The 15787-nt window shown below is 44.5% G+C and overlaps 1 protein-coding gene across 3 annotated transcripts; it reads right to left on the bottom strand.

The window, feature by feature from the left end:
• Positions 1–721: 721 nt before the first annotated feature.
• LOC307086254 (caytaxin-like) lies at positions 722–12568 on the bottom strand (the record flags this gene model as incomplete). Of its 3 annotated transcripts, XM_079751399.1 has the most annotated exons (13): positions 12436–12563; positions 11839–11935; positions 8843–8920; positions 7813–7871; positions 7339–7530; positions 6485–6649; positions 6054–6156; positions 5259–5390; positions 4697–4783; positions 3928–4026; positions 3375–3410; positions 3218–3265; positions 722–2755 (listed from the first exon to the last, which is right to left on the bottom strand). In XM_079751399.1, exons 3-13 carry the CDS (start codon positions 8917–8919, stop codon positions 2716–2718), a joined length of 1038 nt encoding a protein of 345 aa, XP_079607525.1. In that variant the 5' UTR covers position 8920; positions 11839–11935; positions 12436–12563. The 3 variants fall into 3 exon arrangements, with proteins under 3 accessions (XP_079607525.1, XP_079607526.1, XP_079607527.1); XM_079751400.1 differs by lacking the exon at positions 11839–11935 and having other exon boundaries at positions 12436–12568; XM_079751401.1 differs by lacking the exons at positions 722–2755; positions 3218–3265 and having other exon boundaries at positions 3371–3410.
• Positions 12569–15787: the final 3219 nt, after the last annotated feature.

Raw genomic sequence — 15787 nt, 5'->3', positions numbered from 1 at the left:
ATGTTCCTTGAAGTAAATTACTATTAAATGCATGCACTGTCATGAAATTGATTTTACCTGCTGCAAGTGCATTTTTAAGTGTAGTGGTAATAATGACATGGCATTAGAAAATGTTTCAACAAAGCGGTTTTAACTGCAACAGCTTGGAATACATGGCATATCATTCGTTCTCATCCATCCATTCCTCCATGCATTGCAGAGCTTCCAGTGACGGATCAGAGGATTCACGCGCGTTTCAGTGCGAGCGCTAAAATTGGAAGGAACACACGCCGACAGCCAAAATAATTCCTCACGTGCTTGACGAGCAGCAGCCTCTCAGCATGCCACTAGGCGCGTACAGTTGTATCTAAATATTGTTTTATCACCTTGTGGTTACGCAGAGGGCTTGCATGGGAGAGGAGTGTGTGCCAATCATCTGACCTCTGCAGCGCTTGCAGATGCAGACTGGCAGAGACAAAGAGAAGTGGTGTAGGTCACGGGAGGTGTCAAACAGGATTTACACACTAGTGGCTCGCGTCAAGTAGGAGTTTTTATCGGCTGTGAGGTCGCCTGGCCATGCCAAAACATTCACTATCAGGTGAGGCGCATTTCGCCTATTGATGGATGAGTGTAAGGTCGACAGAGGGCATCAGGAAAGAATGTGATAAAATACAGCCCCACCAATTATGTATTAATTTTCTGATTTATTATTGTTGTTTGTACAAACAATGGCACATATTCATATACATGACTTTAGCAACATAAACATTTAGATATATAACATCTTATTTGTAAATATGTCCCGTTTTTTACTTCAGTAAAAGTGCATTGTAAAACATGACAGGACACGTTATTATCAAAAATATGGAAACATGAAAAAAAGAGGAGGGAAATAAATAACCATGCCACTTGCATATTTAACAATGGAACATATTTGAGTGTGTGTGTGCTGCCTCCAGCTGTGACCTTTCATCTAGGTCTTGGAAGAACTGTATCATAACGAATGATTGCACATAACTATAAATAACAACCCATGCCCGTCACACCATGGTCAAAACATCCATCTCTTTTCAAAAAGAATGTACGAATGTATACACATTTTTACTTTACGGTACAAATCCACGTTTGTATCGCTTTATCACGAGATCATGCTGGAAAAGATTCATAGACACAGGTGATGGAGATCCTACATTTTGATTTAAAACGTTATGCAAGAGAACCCTTCTGAAATGCTTACATAACTTTAAAACACGTCATAGGGGAAACATGACCACTGACGAATACATGGTCAGCAGACAAAATGTTCATCAAAATCCGGTTCTGCTTATTCTTTGTAAGACTCAGTGTTCAGTCACAATGGAGAAAGTGCTTTGGCCCTTTCGTCTCTTCGATGTGAGTGCCTGCATTTTAGATCTGAACGGCGTGTTATCCCACATGACTCTAACAGACCACCGGGGCAGCCATCATCTGTCACAAGGACTCCCAGCCGGTCCGTTTTGAGAATCCCCCTGGCCTGTGGTGGAGTTATCCGGCGCAGACTGGTATCGGGTTCAGCGCGTGCTTCCAGGCGATCCCCGACACCGCCCGTGTTGGGTTCGTCTATTTATTTTTCCTGTGATTTTCCCCGTGTGGCGCACCCCAGTGATTAATTCCTGGGACGTCCGCCGGGGAGGAGTCGCCCACAAAATGGCCCCCTTTGGCGACAACGAGAGAGCGAGAGAGAACGAGAGAGAGCGAGAGAGAGGGAGAGAGAGCGAGAAAGAACGAAAGAATGATAGTGGGCGAGAGAGAGCGAGAGCGAGAAAGAGCGATAGTGGGTGAGAGAGAGCGAGAGAGAATGATAGTGGGCGAGAGACAGCGCGAGAGAGCGCGAGAGAGCGATAGTGGGCAAGTGAGAACGAGAGCGGGCGAGAGAGAACGAGAGAGGGCGAGAGAACGAGAGAGGGCGAGAGAACGAGAGAGGGCGAGAGAACGAGAGAGGGCGAGAGAACGAGAGAGATCTCTAAAAATAGACCTCGCCCCGACCTAGCTTCTCGTCCCATACTGTGACCAAGGCCCCCCCCGTCCCTCTCTCCCCCGTCCCCCTCCATAACCAGTTTTCATCGTGAACTCTGAAGGGCGAAGAACACTAATTGACTACCCCCGTTGACTACTTACTCAACGGTACCGTCCATTAAAAATAGCAGCACCCGCGGGTGGGGGGTACGACCAGTGCTGAGGAGCCTAGCAGATGGGGCAGTATGGAACGCAGGGGTGCGGCCTTGCTCCTGACAGGGATGTATGGACGGAAACGCAGAGTTCACGCTGTGCTTTAGGTGTTCGGACCCGGTGACGGGACACTTTGACATGGAGGCCCATTAGCAGAGGAAGAGGTTCTTCTTGGGACTTGGGCAAAAATATCCCTTTGCCCAAGTATCGTGTGACAGTGTTTTTTCACTAACTTCATAATAAACAAGTGTTTAAGATGAACTGTCTGTTAATCAACAGCATGTATACTTGTTTCGGCTCGACTTAACGTTGATTTTCGGAATTTTCGGACAGATTTCTGATAAAATCATTTATAGAACGTCTGGAACCAATTGAAATGCTGCCTGTTCCTCGCCGTTAACATGTGTTTATAACCGAGATCCATGTAGAACATTTCCCCAAATGTCAAGAGTTTGTGTTATCGGAAGGACGACATTTTAAAGCGTCTGGGAGCAGATGGAGTCTGATCAAACTATGTGCACCTCACTGTCAAAGGTCAGGGCCAATGTGCCCCATGGTGGAGCTGGGCCTGCAGGAAAGACACACATCATTAAATAAGTGATACCCGGTTTGTAGCATTGGCCAAGAGTACTCAAAAGTATTTTGTTGCTCGCTAAGGTGTCCTGATATAAGAGCACATCTGAATTTAGAGAGTAGGCAGGAAGACGTAAATGCTAACTAGCTAGCAATATTAATATGTCAATGCCAATTAATTTAGTGTATACAGATTAGGGTATAACAGTCGGATCAGTAAACGCTTAGTTCTGTTCTCAAAATCAGTTCTCAGCCTTCGAAAGGCTTAACTTTTCTATTTAAAAAGTAAACCTCTTTGTACGTTTCTTTTCATTCACATTCTCGCGCATTGTAACTTGTTTTAACTGAATGAAAAGTAGGTGTTTGAAGTAATACAAAATTATTATCTAATATTTTTATTATACATAATAATGTGCTATTTGATTATAATATAATATTATTATTAAAACTAGGTCACCTTTCTTTGTCTGCTTCTGAGTTGACTTGCGGCTGTTCTTGTTCAGTCCTAAAAGGTCAGAGAAGAGAAGACGTTACTTCTGGCTGCTGTATGTTGGCATGAAAACTATTTGGATTTATGTTTTGTTTCTAAGAATTTTTAAAATTGAACTGCTCACCTCTCCTTTTGCACTCTGAGCTTCTCGTCATCATACCTTAGAGAAATTGAAATACAAGTGTGTAAAGGATATGCCTGTTCCAAAAATATGCACCATGAGATAAGTTGTTACATAACACGTTAAGTAGTACGAGTGTCATCTAGCATGGGAGCAGAATATTTACATTAATTAGGTGATTTATAGTCTTGGATCACACTCTGTGACATACTAATTCAATAACGTAACAAAGTTCCGAACAACTCTCACCTAATTTGGTTGCATCGGACATGGGACATAGAAGCAGCATTCAAGTCAGTATTTATATGAAAACTGTCTCCGCTCAGTTTACCAATTGGTGAGGTTTACCATCATCAACCAGAGCACATATTAGGACAGAGTATATAGACTCTAAACCAAATTGAAATCGTAACCATAACTTTTATGGGAAGTGTCAAGTAGTAAACACGGCTTGTAAGACTGCTCTGAAAAGCTTCAGTTTTCTTATGATCAACCAGAGTCTGTGTTGGATACACATAGTGATGACAGTGACCTCTGGTGGTCTAAAGGTACTTACTGCAGCACACACTCTGGGATCTGGACGTGCACCATGGGGACGATCTGGCTGAGCTCGTCCAGGCTATAGACATAACGAATCTTATCCATGAACTTCACACTGCATGAGAGAAACCACATAATTATGCCATCGTTCAACCAATCCAATCTTAAAAGCCTTACGTTTGGGCATGTAGCACATGTACATGCCTGTGATAACTAATGGTGATCAAATATTGACAAATATGTAGCAAATAAGATTATACGTAAAGATAAATAGTAAAGTAAAGATACATTTGAGTCAAAGTGTATATCTTCTGTTAGTTGGACAGGCAAAACAGCAGACATTTCTTGTTTTATAGTAGAAATACACAATCCAAGTCCTGAAAGCATGTCCTACTGTGTACATATATGCCCTCATGGCATGACATTGTTATCACTGTGTGATTTTATTTTATTTTATTTTAATTTATTTCATGTATGTATTTATGTATTGCTGGACATTTTGTACACTTTATTTTGCTGTTGCATCTTTCTATATTCCATGGGCTGCTGTGACAAGTCTAATACAATTTCTCATGTATGGGATGAAATAAAGTTCCTATCTATCTTATCTACTCAAACCATTGGAGGCATCGTGATAATCCACACCATGACATTATTCTTGACTTTATTCTTGACTTCATCAGAGCCAAAAGTGACTATCCCAGCACTTTTTACAGAATTTCATCTTCTCAGGGACCCCCACCCTCCCCCCACCCAGTGCTCCACCACCCCCCCCAGAGGGTTACCTGATGAACGGCCTGGAGATGGCGAGGACCGTGCGGATGAACCAGGACGGGTGGGCGATGATCAGACACTTGAGGTTCTTCCGTAACCTGCGTGCGCACGGGAAGAAGACATGACGGTGAGCCTATGAGGTCATCACAGGAACAGTCATCAGCCATCCTCCTCATCAGCACCTTCCTTTATCTGATCGACAAATATTTGTTTGATTTAATGATAGGCTTGAATACAATTTAGAACCTTTACTCAATAAAAACGCAAAGGACTGTGTTAAGAAATGGGAAACTGTCATATAGCCAACCAGCTTCAAAGACACAAAAAGAAGAAGAAGAATGATAGACTTGAAAATAAAATGAACATCATCAATGTAGAAGTTCCTAGTGATCCAAGTGATGTGTCCCTGAGCAAGACACTTAACTAACTGCTCCTAACGAGCTGGCTGTCGCCTTGCATGGTTGACTCTGCCGTCGGTGTGTCAATGTGTGTATCAACCGATGTAAGTCGCTTTGGATAAAAGCGTCTGCCAAATGCCCTAATTGTAATTTTAATTATGTATTATGTTTTTACCTCCTGTCAATCATCTGGTAGCACTTCCTGAACCAGCTGATCCCGGGCATCTTGCGGCGGGGAGTGGCTCCGTTCAGGTAGATGATCATGTAGTCTTCAGCCACCAGGAGCTCCAGGCTGCTGATGACGTAGCTGAACACATCCCACCACAACCAGTGACTGAGGAACGCCCTCTCCCATGCAATCAGCAAGACGTACCAACGGCCCAGTCTAGAACTAAGAGGCTGATTTTGGTCCCACGTTCACGCAACGCAAGGACCACGCAGACGCTTCGACGCGGTCGCGAACCTGTTTCGGTTCTGCGTCGGGTTTCGGTGAGCGGACCAATCACAGCCCTTGCTGCTGCGTCGCCTCAACGGAAGGTTAAAATTTTTGCTCACGTCAGGCCCTTGCAGGGGACGCAAGGGGGGTCCGCAAGGACATAAGGGGTCCGTAACCCCTTTACGTTGCACGAACATGGGACCATAATCAGCCCTTAAGAGTTGCACTAGAGAGGCTTGAAATCAGTGCTTATTTCTATCTCGGATAAGGAGAGTCTAATGTGGTTAGGGTGTTTGACTTCCAGCAGAGAAGTTCTTGGTTTGAACCCTAACGTGCACCATCTGTCTGTTAGCATTCTGGGAGCATGAAGCCTAACCCCTACCGGCACGTTAACTACATGAAAAATCACTGCTAATAGCTTTGGCAACATTTGCATGATACAAATAGCGAAAGAGTACATTATGTATGTTTATGGCATGGTTTAATACCACCATATTTATATAACTACTGTGATGGTGTTAGAATGTTCCTTACAGAAAGAGGTTCTCCATGATATAGGTGTAGTCCTCACAGCTGCTCTCAGGAAGATAGCAGGCTGCAAACACGATGATGGCATTCAGACCCTCACCATAGTAACCTGGGAGAGAGAGAGAGAGAGGGGAAGATAGAGAGAGAGAGAGAGAGAGAGAGAGAGAGAGAGAGAGAGAGAGAGAGAGAGAGAGAGAGAGAGAGAGGAGAGAGAGAGAGAGGGGAAGATAGAGAGAAGATAGAGAGAGAGAGAGAGAGGGGAAGATAGAGGGAGAGAGAGAGAGAGAGAGAGGGGAAGATAGAGAGAAGAGAGAGAGAGACAGAGTGAGAGGGAGAATTGCACATTCTTTAACAAACTTTAAAACACCTCCCCCCCACACACACACAAACACACACACACACACACACAGTACCCACACGCACACCCTCAGACATACCTCCGTGTGTGACCACCCTCAGGTAGGGTCTGATGGTCTGCATGTCTATCCTGTGCTCCTGGTCCCCGATGACCAAGGACCTCCAGAGCCGGCCGCTGGCGTCCCTCTCCTCCTCCCCGTCACTGTCCCCTGGGAGCCGCTTGGCCGTGGCCACAGGGGTGTCGTCTGGGGGCCCCGGGAGAAGCACAACGATCACAGGTCTGCACCGCACTGGGGCTTTATTTAGACTTTTTTCAAAACTTCCTGGACGGAAGTTTTGATGGAAAAGAAAAGGTTTCAGGACCAATGGACACATCGGGTTTCCAAGCGTTCTCACAACACGTCGTCACACTCGACGTGTGCGAAGCCCGTTGAAAACTACCATTCTAGATGGTACGTTTTCAGCTGGACGTGGCAGGAAACTCGTGTTTTACAGGTCATTTACCTACTTCAGAAAAAAATAACACATGTTCACCGACGTCAACACTTTTTCTACTAATATCAGGTTTTCAACTGATATTTGACTTTTATTTATCCAGGAAGGTCCCACTGAGATATAATATCTCGTCTTCCAGGGAGTCCTGGCCGGGGCATACATGTGATTAGCGGGGTAACTCACCCTATAAAGACTAACCAAGCCAGCAACACAATTAATATACCTGCATCCTTATTTATCTGTACAGGTCTACAATGTAGTGCAGAGATAAACCCGAATTTAGGACCTCAAATCTGAAGTTCCAACCGAATCACAGATGAGGTGTCATCGTTACACCATTCAGTTGCTAACTCATAAGTAACAGCTGTAACATTAGATTTCTATTCACGCAACCACATGACAATTCAATCTGCAATGACATCACTTCCCCCGTACTGACCCTCCCACTCCAGGTCGTTGCCGTTGCTGTTGTCCAGCGAATCGGTGTCGTCGGGCGTTTCCATGGCGTCCACGTCCAGGTCGTCCAGGGACGCCTCGCTGCGGTCCAGGGACAGGTTCATGTGGGGCGCCACCAGGGTGCGCCGCTTGCCCAGCCCAGCGGAGTCCCCCAGCTTCAGGGAGCTGGGGGGGTCTAAGGGTGAAAGTTAAATTATCATTTAACTTTTTTTATGCAGGTTGGTGTTTCTGATCGGTTAGGCTAGACAGGCGGATACTTTGTCCTATTTCCGTTTCTGGCATTTCATTATCTTCTCTGATTGTAAGGAATTATGGAAAACATATGATGTGTTTCCTCTACGTGAATGGTACCCTTGATTGCTATGCTAATCGATTTCCGTACACAGTCATTTTAATGTGCTGTGAAGCGTGGATATATATAATGTCATATACTATACTATCGTCCAACTGAACTGACTTGTTCTGTGGTCAGTGAGGCCGTATGATGACTCAACGTCGCCATCTTCTGGCAGTGGTCTGAAAAGAACAACAGTAACAGGAAAGTCATAAAGATATGAATATACTAGAAAGGAAGATGTTATTGACTGAAGATTAAATGGATTAAAGCTTGATTGAGTTGCTCTTTTGCCTTGTTTTTTCCAATGTACAAAAAAAGTATTACGATCCACCCAGAATGTGTCTTTTGAATCCCTTGGCACACAGAGGAGTGGTTGTGGTTTAAATTTTGTATCAAAGTACTATGGATGTCGTGGGAGAAGGTAGCCTCTGTAATTACCAGCCCTGACAATGATGTTGTAATTACACAGATAAATGCTGGCTGCTATGCAACAAGCCCAGGCACAGTACACACACGGGTATAGAGGGCAAACGAGCGCCTGAAGTCAGGACTGCTTTTTTGCTGTCTGATGGTAATTGCAGTGATTATGGTGCCAGTAAAATTGACAGAGGCGGGAGCAGGCCTGGATAACTATATTAGGTGCTGGAAAAAGCATGAAGGCTTAAGCCAACACACCGAAATACAAAAGACAAAACGGCAATTCAGTATTTATATATATTTAGCGGCAGACGAGATTGTAATGTTAAAATGTAGTAATCTGCCTGCAGGGAAACTATTCAAAACTATAAATAGACGCACACATATAGAGCCATACCCTGTGTGAGTCACCTACGCACAAGGCACACAGATTTATGTATAAAATAATCCGCCCCATATGAGTGACTCACAGCAGGCACCAATTTACACAGACTCTCACTGCAGTGGAGAAATAGAGCGAAAAGCAGTTATGTAATATAATGATGCAATCATGCACTAAAAAATACACCTCTTCTGCTTCTCCTTTCCTAACTGTTATTTATTTGTTTCTATAGTTTTATCCTGAAAGCTACTTTAGAAATCCTGGGTTACAGCGACTGCAGTAGCGGATAGGGCATCTCACTCTAGGATGGACTCACACACACACACACGCACGCACACACACACACGGTACCTGGGGAAGTCCTCGTCCTGCCACTCATCCTTCACCTCCATGACGTCCATCCCCAGGGTGAGCTCCGCTGTGCTCATCCTAGACAGACAGACAGACAGACAGACAGACAGACAGACAGACAGACAGACAGACAGACAGACAGACAGACAGGGAGTGAGAGAGAGGGCATAATCCTTTGAAACAACAGGGGTTATCCTAGAAAAGGCCATGCAGATCAGCAATGCGATGGAACACTTTGTCCCCTTGGCAGGACTGGGCTGCCGTACCATAAACTGTGTTTCAGGCCCTGATGGGCCTACTCGATGAATTAACTCATTATTCACCTTCCTTCGCATACATCCCACAGGCCAATGAACTAAATATGAAATAACTCTCATTCAGCCCCTGTTGGCCAATCTATAAAAAAACGACAACAACAAGAGACCTTTGTGCAGAGAAGGCACCGGCAGTGACGACACAGACCACGCAACATGGTACAACCCAACAGGAACGCACATACACGCATGAGCCTCACACTTTCAACCTGCTCCTACGCATCTCGCTTCCCGGGGGGGGGGGGGGGGGGGGGGGGGGGGGTATGTGTGGGGGGGGGGGGCTGCCTCGAAGCAGACGCATCCACCTTCTGTCGGTCAACTATAGCATGCGGATGAGGCATCAAAGCCGCCGGTCAGCGAGCAGTACCCATGTGGAAACAATCTGAAACAATGGGAAGCAGAGAGGCAGGGGCGTAGGAATGAGTTTAACATTGGGGGGGACCCATATCGGAAACGTGACAGATCCGTTAATGGTTTGAACAGAAATATGTCATAAATTAACTGCACTGAAAAAATTCACAAATATATTTTATTCTACTAAAAAGATACATTTGTAAATGTAAAGGAAAACACATTTTGAATGGCAGTAATGAACTGATAAATATCAAATCAATTCTTTAATTGCTCAATCATGCAGTTTTTTAGAATAAGAAGCGGTGACAAGACGCTGTGTTGCGCTTTCAAAATAAAATAAAATATTTTTCTCCCCCCGGTATAATTTTTAGATGGGACAAATGCGCCTGTTTCCAATATTGGAGGGGACACGTCCCCACCGTCCCCCCCGGTTCCTACGCCCTTGCAGAGAGGGGTTTTTAGCTATGTTGGTGGTTCTTTTGCTACTGCTTCTTCTGCTGCTGCTAAACTGGCTGCGGGATAGGAACATCGAGTTCGCAGAGTAATGTTGTCTTCTGTGAGAGTGTGTTCTTACTGCACAGTATGACTGCCGCTAGGACTATGTCGTCTACGGTTACCATGGCTACCAGTGTTGAGATCATGGTTGTTTTGGAGAGATTCTTAACATTTTCGCAATAAGGGGCAGGAGGCAGGAGATGTCCTAATTAAGGATGAGTAACAGACTGAATAACAAGAAATTATAAGAAAAAAAAAGACTGCACACACTTATCCGTAATTTGAGTTATGGGAATTTAAACCCGGGATTTCAAAGTGACTTTGTGTAGGCTATATGGAGTCGGATCCAGTCTAATCCAATGTATTTGTTCAGACCTGTTTTGAAATTTAAGTCTCAAGGGCTTCGCATGCCCAGATTACACTCAATTTCCTTATGAGTCATCAAAGGGGCAAGGGAAAAACTCCCCAAACCGACAGCCCTGTGTTAAAGTGGCAAATGGACGCGATTAGGTGTGTGTGTGTGTGTGTGTGTGTGTGTGTGTGTGTGTGTGTGTGTGTGTGTCTCAGAGGGGGCTTGCTGGGGCTTGGGTTTGGTTGCTTTAATCTTGTAATCCTATATTGTTTTAATTGTTTAATGTGGATTTAATGAGTATAATCTGTTCATTCATTGAAAACAAATATTTTCAAAGAGGTTTTAAACGTTCAGAGTCTCATCCATAGGTTTGCCAATCATTATTGTTCTTTTAACTGATCTAAACTTATCTTCAGAGCTTTTCGTTTAAATATTACGACATTACATATACGGACGTGTATATGCTGAGCATTTATTTTAACATAGTGCAATAATCAAACCACAATATAAATGTTAACCCAGGTGTGAACAGCAACTATTTCGGGGGGGATGGGAAGGGGGGGAGGGGGTGAACTGCCAAAGACCCCCACACAAACAGCTGACTGGGACGTGTGGCTGGACGTCGACAAAGACGGACTGCAGCTGCCCCTACAGCAGGAGGCGGTGATGGACACGATCAGGAGCGTGTGTGGACCGGGGATTGGAGCCCAGATGGTGGTCCGGTCCTCCGGTCCTCCTCCACTCCTCCACTCTCCTCTGCGCTCGCTCTACACTCCCTGCTCAGCTTTTACCACACGAGTGACACTCTTTACCAGGACGTATATTCATGTGTGACAATATAAGAAGGACCCCAGAAGGACCAATTAAATGAGTAAATATAAACAGTTACATGTTGAATGTCTTTTTTTTTTGGATGGATTTGGGTTTGCACTAGCTTTATCATAATACATATGGAAGGTAGTCCTGACTGATACATTATTATTACCCAATGTTAGACAATCTCTGCACAATGAACCATCCAGTAGTCTGTGACTAGTGGATAGCCTTCTGTGCAGCATAGCCTTCTGTGCAGCAGCGCAGCGAATGGTCAGAGAACCCAGATGATCAATTGAAACAGTGATAAGGACGCTCACACGACAATGTTTTTTTTTTTCTTCTTCTAGCAAACTAATGTGAATCTCTTCCTTTCTATAAACAACCGCACAATTCATAATAACCGGGGTGGGTGGGGGGATTATAACATTGGTGAGTGACCACCATCTCGAAATAGGCTACAGCGTGAAAGCTTTCAAACGTTGCGATACTGCCACAGGTCATTAAAGAGCAGTCAGGAGATCCTTAATTCTCCATACTGCACAAAGATGCAGACATCGCAGCAGGCAGGCTGTGGACATCGGGGATCGAACCCAGTATGCTTGCTGTGGGAGTCGAATCCAACTTCCAATCAAACGAGGTCTCAGATGAGAATAGGAGATACTCACAAAAGAGTTGTCTTTTTTGTGTCGTCCGATTGGTTTCCCCTTTAGCTTTATACTTCCCAGTTGTGATCATGTGAACGCCATACTTTGCTGAGGACATCTGCAGGTAAAACACACTTTTATATAGTCAATAGTGCGTAGTCCTCTGCTCTAGAAAGCGAGGTCATTCCGAATATCTCCTATCGCCTCCTCCCTCCACCGAATAAAAACCCAACCGGAAAATAAATTCTGCGTCCTTATCGCATCCCGTGCTGAATCAAAACAGCAGCTTCCTCTGTGAGGGAACTCTGCCTCTAGCAGAGAGAGAGAGAGAGAGAGAGAGAGAGAGAGAGAGAGAGAGAGAGAGAGAGAGAGACACTATACAAGTAAAACTAGGACAACCCCCGTCCTGGGGGGCTTTCAGCTCTAACGCTTTTTTCCTTCTTCTATTTGCAATATTTTAACATTTATATCATCCTCATATGCTACATAATGAGCACCCCCCCCCCCCCCCCTCCCCCTCCTTGCAGGCTCTCTAATCCTTCTGGGATGAGGTCATCCCCGTCGTGTGGGAACTGCGGTGCGATTGGTTATATAATCGCACCTGCTGCTGCTGCCTACCTTCTCTGTGGATTCCTGGGGTTCAGAGAGACCTGTGTGGATGTGGTCGAGGTGGGGTGCAGTAGCAGGCTAGGGCATGGTCGCTTGTTCCGCTCCAGTAAACACTGAGTTAGGTCCTCAGGTTTGAGATGGGTTCACAGCCAGCAAGAGATCACTGCGTTCTTGCCACATCTCTCTCTCGCTCCCTCTTAATCTCCCTCTCCCCCTTCTACTCTCTCTCTCTGTCGCCCTCGCTCTCTCATCATCTTTTTTGGACTCCCTTAATAAACCCCTCCTCCGCATCGTTTTCCTCCTATCTCTTTTCCATCATGCGATGACGCTCTTGACCCTGAACTCCCCACCCCACCCCATCCCCTCCATCTAACAATCCCTCCCACCTTTCTCTCTCTCTCGCTCTCTGTAATTCTCTCCTCCCTCACAGCTGCTCTGAGCTTCGTTAGTAAACACAAGCCTCCATTTTTTCGATCTTCTAAATTGCTATTGGCTGGTTGATGACATGTGCAGGATTTTGTTAATAAAATGTTTGTTTTTTTTACCTACACCAGGCAATATATGCTTCTTTTTTTTTTAATCAAATAATTTCATTTCTGCTTTGTGAATATGAATGTATCGAATATATATTTGAATATATTCTGAATTTGTCTAAGTCAATGAGCTTTCGGTCCTTCAGAAAAATCGGTGGAATGCAAAACTTATTCAATATGAAATATTAATATTATATATATAGATTTATATATATGGAAAACATATTCCCAACTGTTTCTGTGTGTAATGAGATGCTGGGTCTTATCCTGTCAAATGTCCAAGTTTACTTTCCTCCCACTAGGTGGTGGTAGAGAGCACTGTTTTGGATGAAGCCTTAATCTGCATGTCATTCGGCCAGCGCTCGGCAATAACAAGTCGGGTCAGGCGGGGCGAATGAGGGCGCAGCTCGTTGAATAAATACTGGGCTATGTTCCATTTGTTATCTTGTGTTTTCTTAAGTCGATTTTCCTTCGGGAACCCTCAAAAGCCATTGGCCATTGAGTGGGAGGAGGAGGGTTCATCCTCTGTCACATGGTGACTCGTCGGACAGGAAAGCGATGCTGATGTGTGTCTCAAGGGGCCACCTATTCTAGAGGGTTCCTTTTTAGACTTTAAATAGGCTGACCATTTGCTTTCCATCAAAGAGAGTTGATGCCAAGTGTTTGTCCCTTTCCCCAGTGTTTCACTCATCTTCATCTCATCTAATACGATGCATGCTGTCGGTGACACTTTTTTTATCTGTGAGTTGTTTGGAGGCTTACAATTCAACAGGTGTGTGTATGTGTGTGTGTGTATGTGTGTATGTATGTGTGTGTGTGTGTGTGTGTGTGTGTGTGTGTGTGTGTGTGTGTGTGTGTGTGTGTTCGTAAGGGGGGAGGGGCCAACAATGAAATCTCCTATTTGATACACACACAACCCCCCCAAATATTTGCTGACTGGTTTTCTGCACTGCAAATAAACACACCTTACAGCCCTGAGGGTGTTGCTCCACTGTTGATTTTACGCAGTTGTCAACCCCCAAGATAAGTGGCTTCAGATACAATTGTCTGCTGAACGACTGCATGCATTTGTAAAATGACAGGCCAGGATATTGATTCCAATGAGATTACCGGTTCAATCTCACTCTGCCAGGGCAGTTTGGCCATCATGGGTGGCAGAATAGTATAGTTAGGTGGAGCTTTATTTGAATGTAATTTGTTTAAAATTCCAAAGCTTTCCGTCAGCTACTAGTAAGTGAAATGCGAATAGAGAGAGAATAGTTCCTGGTTGACCCAGCTTCTCAATGAGACCATTTAGATTGTAGACTGAAACCGTATATTTTGAGACAAAACAGAGAATCTTTTCCCTGATTTGTTGGGGGAATCCATCTTGCCTGTCAATAACAGTCGTGTGAATCTAAACCTTTTCATTGGCTGAGATACGCAGGGAGGCGGCAGCGAGGGACCAGAGAGGGAGGTTTTTTGTGAGGATGGGTTATTTTCAGAATCTTGCCTTCTTTTCTGCTTTTTCCCTTTACGACTTTCAATTCTTACCTACCGCACCTTATAGATGATCATCTATGTTCCCACGGCACTGCTAAAGGCCTCAATGCTCCGTGGAACAAGATGTCCTGGCGATTGTTAATGGGCTGCCAATTATGAGCTAAGCTTTTGAGCTGTTATACTCTGCCCATGATGCATTCATACACATAACACATCTCCTAAAACCGACAGACAAAAACCACTTGGTACACTGGCATAGCAGGCCAGTTTTATCTGGAAAGTAACCGAAACCTGAAACTTTGTTTTAGCACTTTTGAAAACGACTCAAAAGCCGTGATGGTGTCAAGGCCTGAATTTCTATTGGAAACTCTTCGACCAGCCCCCTTTCGGAGGACTTTAAAGAACCCACATAGCTTGTCGGTACCACCCAGTGGGGGGTTCCTCATGAAGCATGTGCATAAATTGAACGGTTGGGGAGGTAAAGAGGCCGCTGTGGGCGTTTCGGACAGGAAGGAGACGCCAGAGTCTATGGGCATGTCCCGCAGGCGCTGGAAGAGGACCAGAGGACACTGATTGACTGAAGTGAGTAGACTGAAGAATCAGGTACATCATGTTCTCTACATCCATGATCATTGAAGAAAGGCACCAGGCCTTCTTCAGAGTATCGATTGACTATAGGGATGCATGTTGATTTAAAATCCCCATGAAGTGGTGAGGTCGGATTCTCACCTGCCGGATCGCTTTAGAGGGGAGACATGTATCTGTTTTGTTGTATCATTGAAGCACTTCAACCATTAAGCTGCTGTCCTATTTAAAAAACAATAGATAAAGAATGCTAGCCGTCATTATTGAAGGCCCCCAGGATTTGCCTGCAGAAAATTCTTACACTGTGGTGTGCCAGAGCAAAGGGATTTAATATAAAACCCTTTTTATTTAATCATTTATTACTACTGAAGTTAGACAATCAATCCAGTCAATAAGGGTTAAATCAACTCACCAAAGGACTAAGCAGGTTAAAATACTAAGGAGTGGCATGAAAAATAATATATGAATGAAATGTCAAATTTGAAACAGAATTCTAGTCTTGTGGTTAATAAGATAAGATAGGGCAGTGCTTTATTATTCCTAGATGGGAAGTTCAGGAATAGCTGCCAGGGCTTTCTGTGGGCCAGATATCCCACAAAGCAGCTGCTTCCAGAGAATGGATCATTTGTATTTTTACAAATGGAACCATGTCACCATGTCAGACACCGGACAGATTATCGTTGAACTGCATCTTTTAAATACACTGGACGTCCAGTATGGGCAGGCTGCGGGGGTTTTGTGTGCTGGAAAAGGTGTGCTCC

The sequence above is a fragment of the Pollachius pollachius genome (genome assembly GCF_949987615.1).
Source record: "Pollachius pollachius genome assembly, chromosome: 14".
Taxonomy (NCBI): Eukaryota; Metazoa; Chordata; class Actinopteri; order Gadiformes; family Gadidae; genus Pollachius; species Pollachius pollachius.
This window is presented reverse-complemented; position numbering and strand designations above follow the sequence as displayed.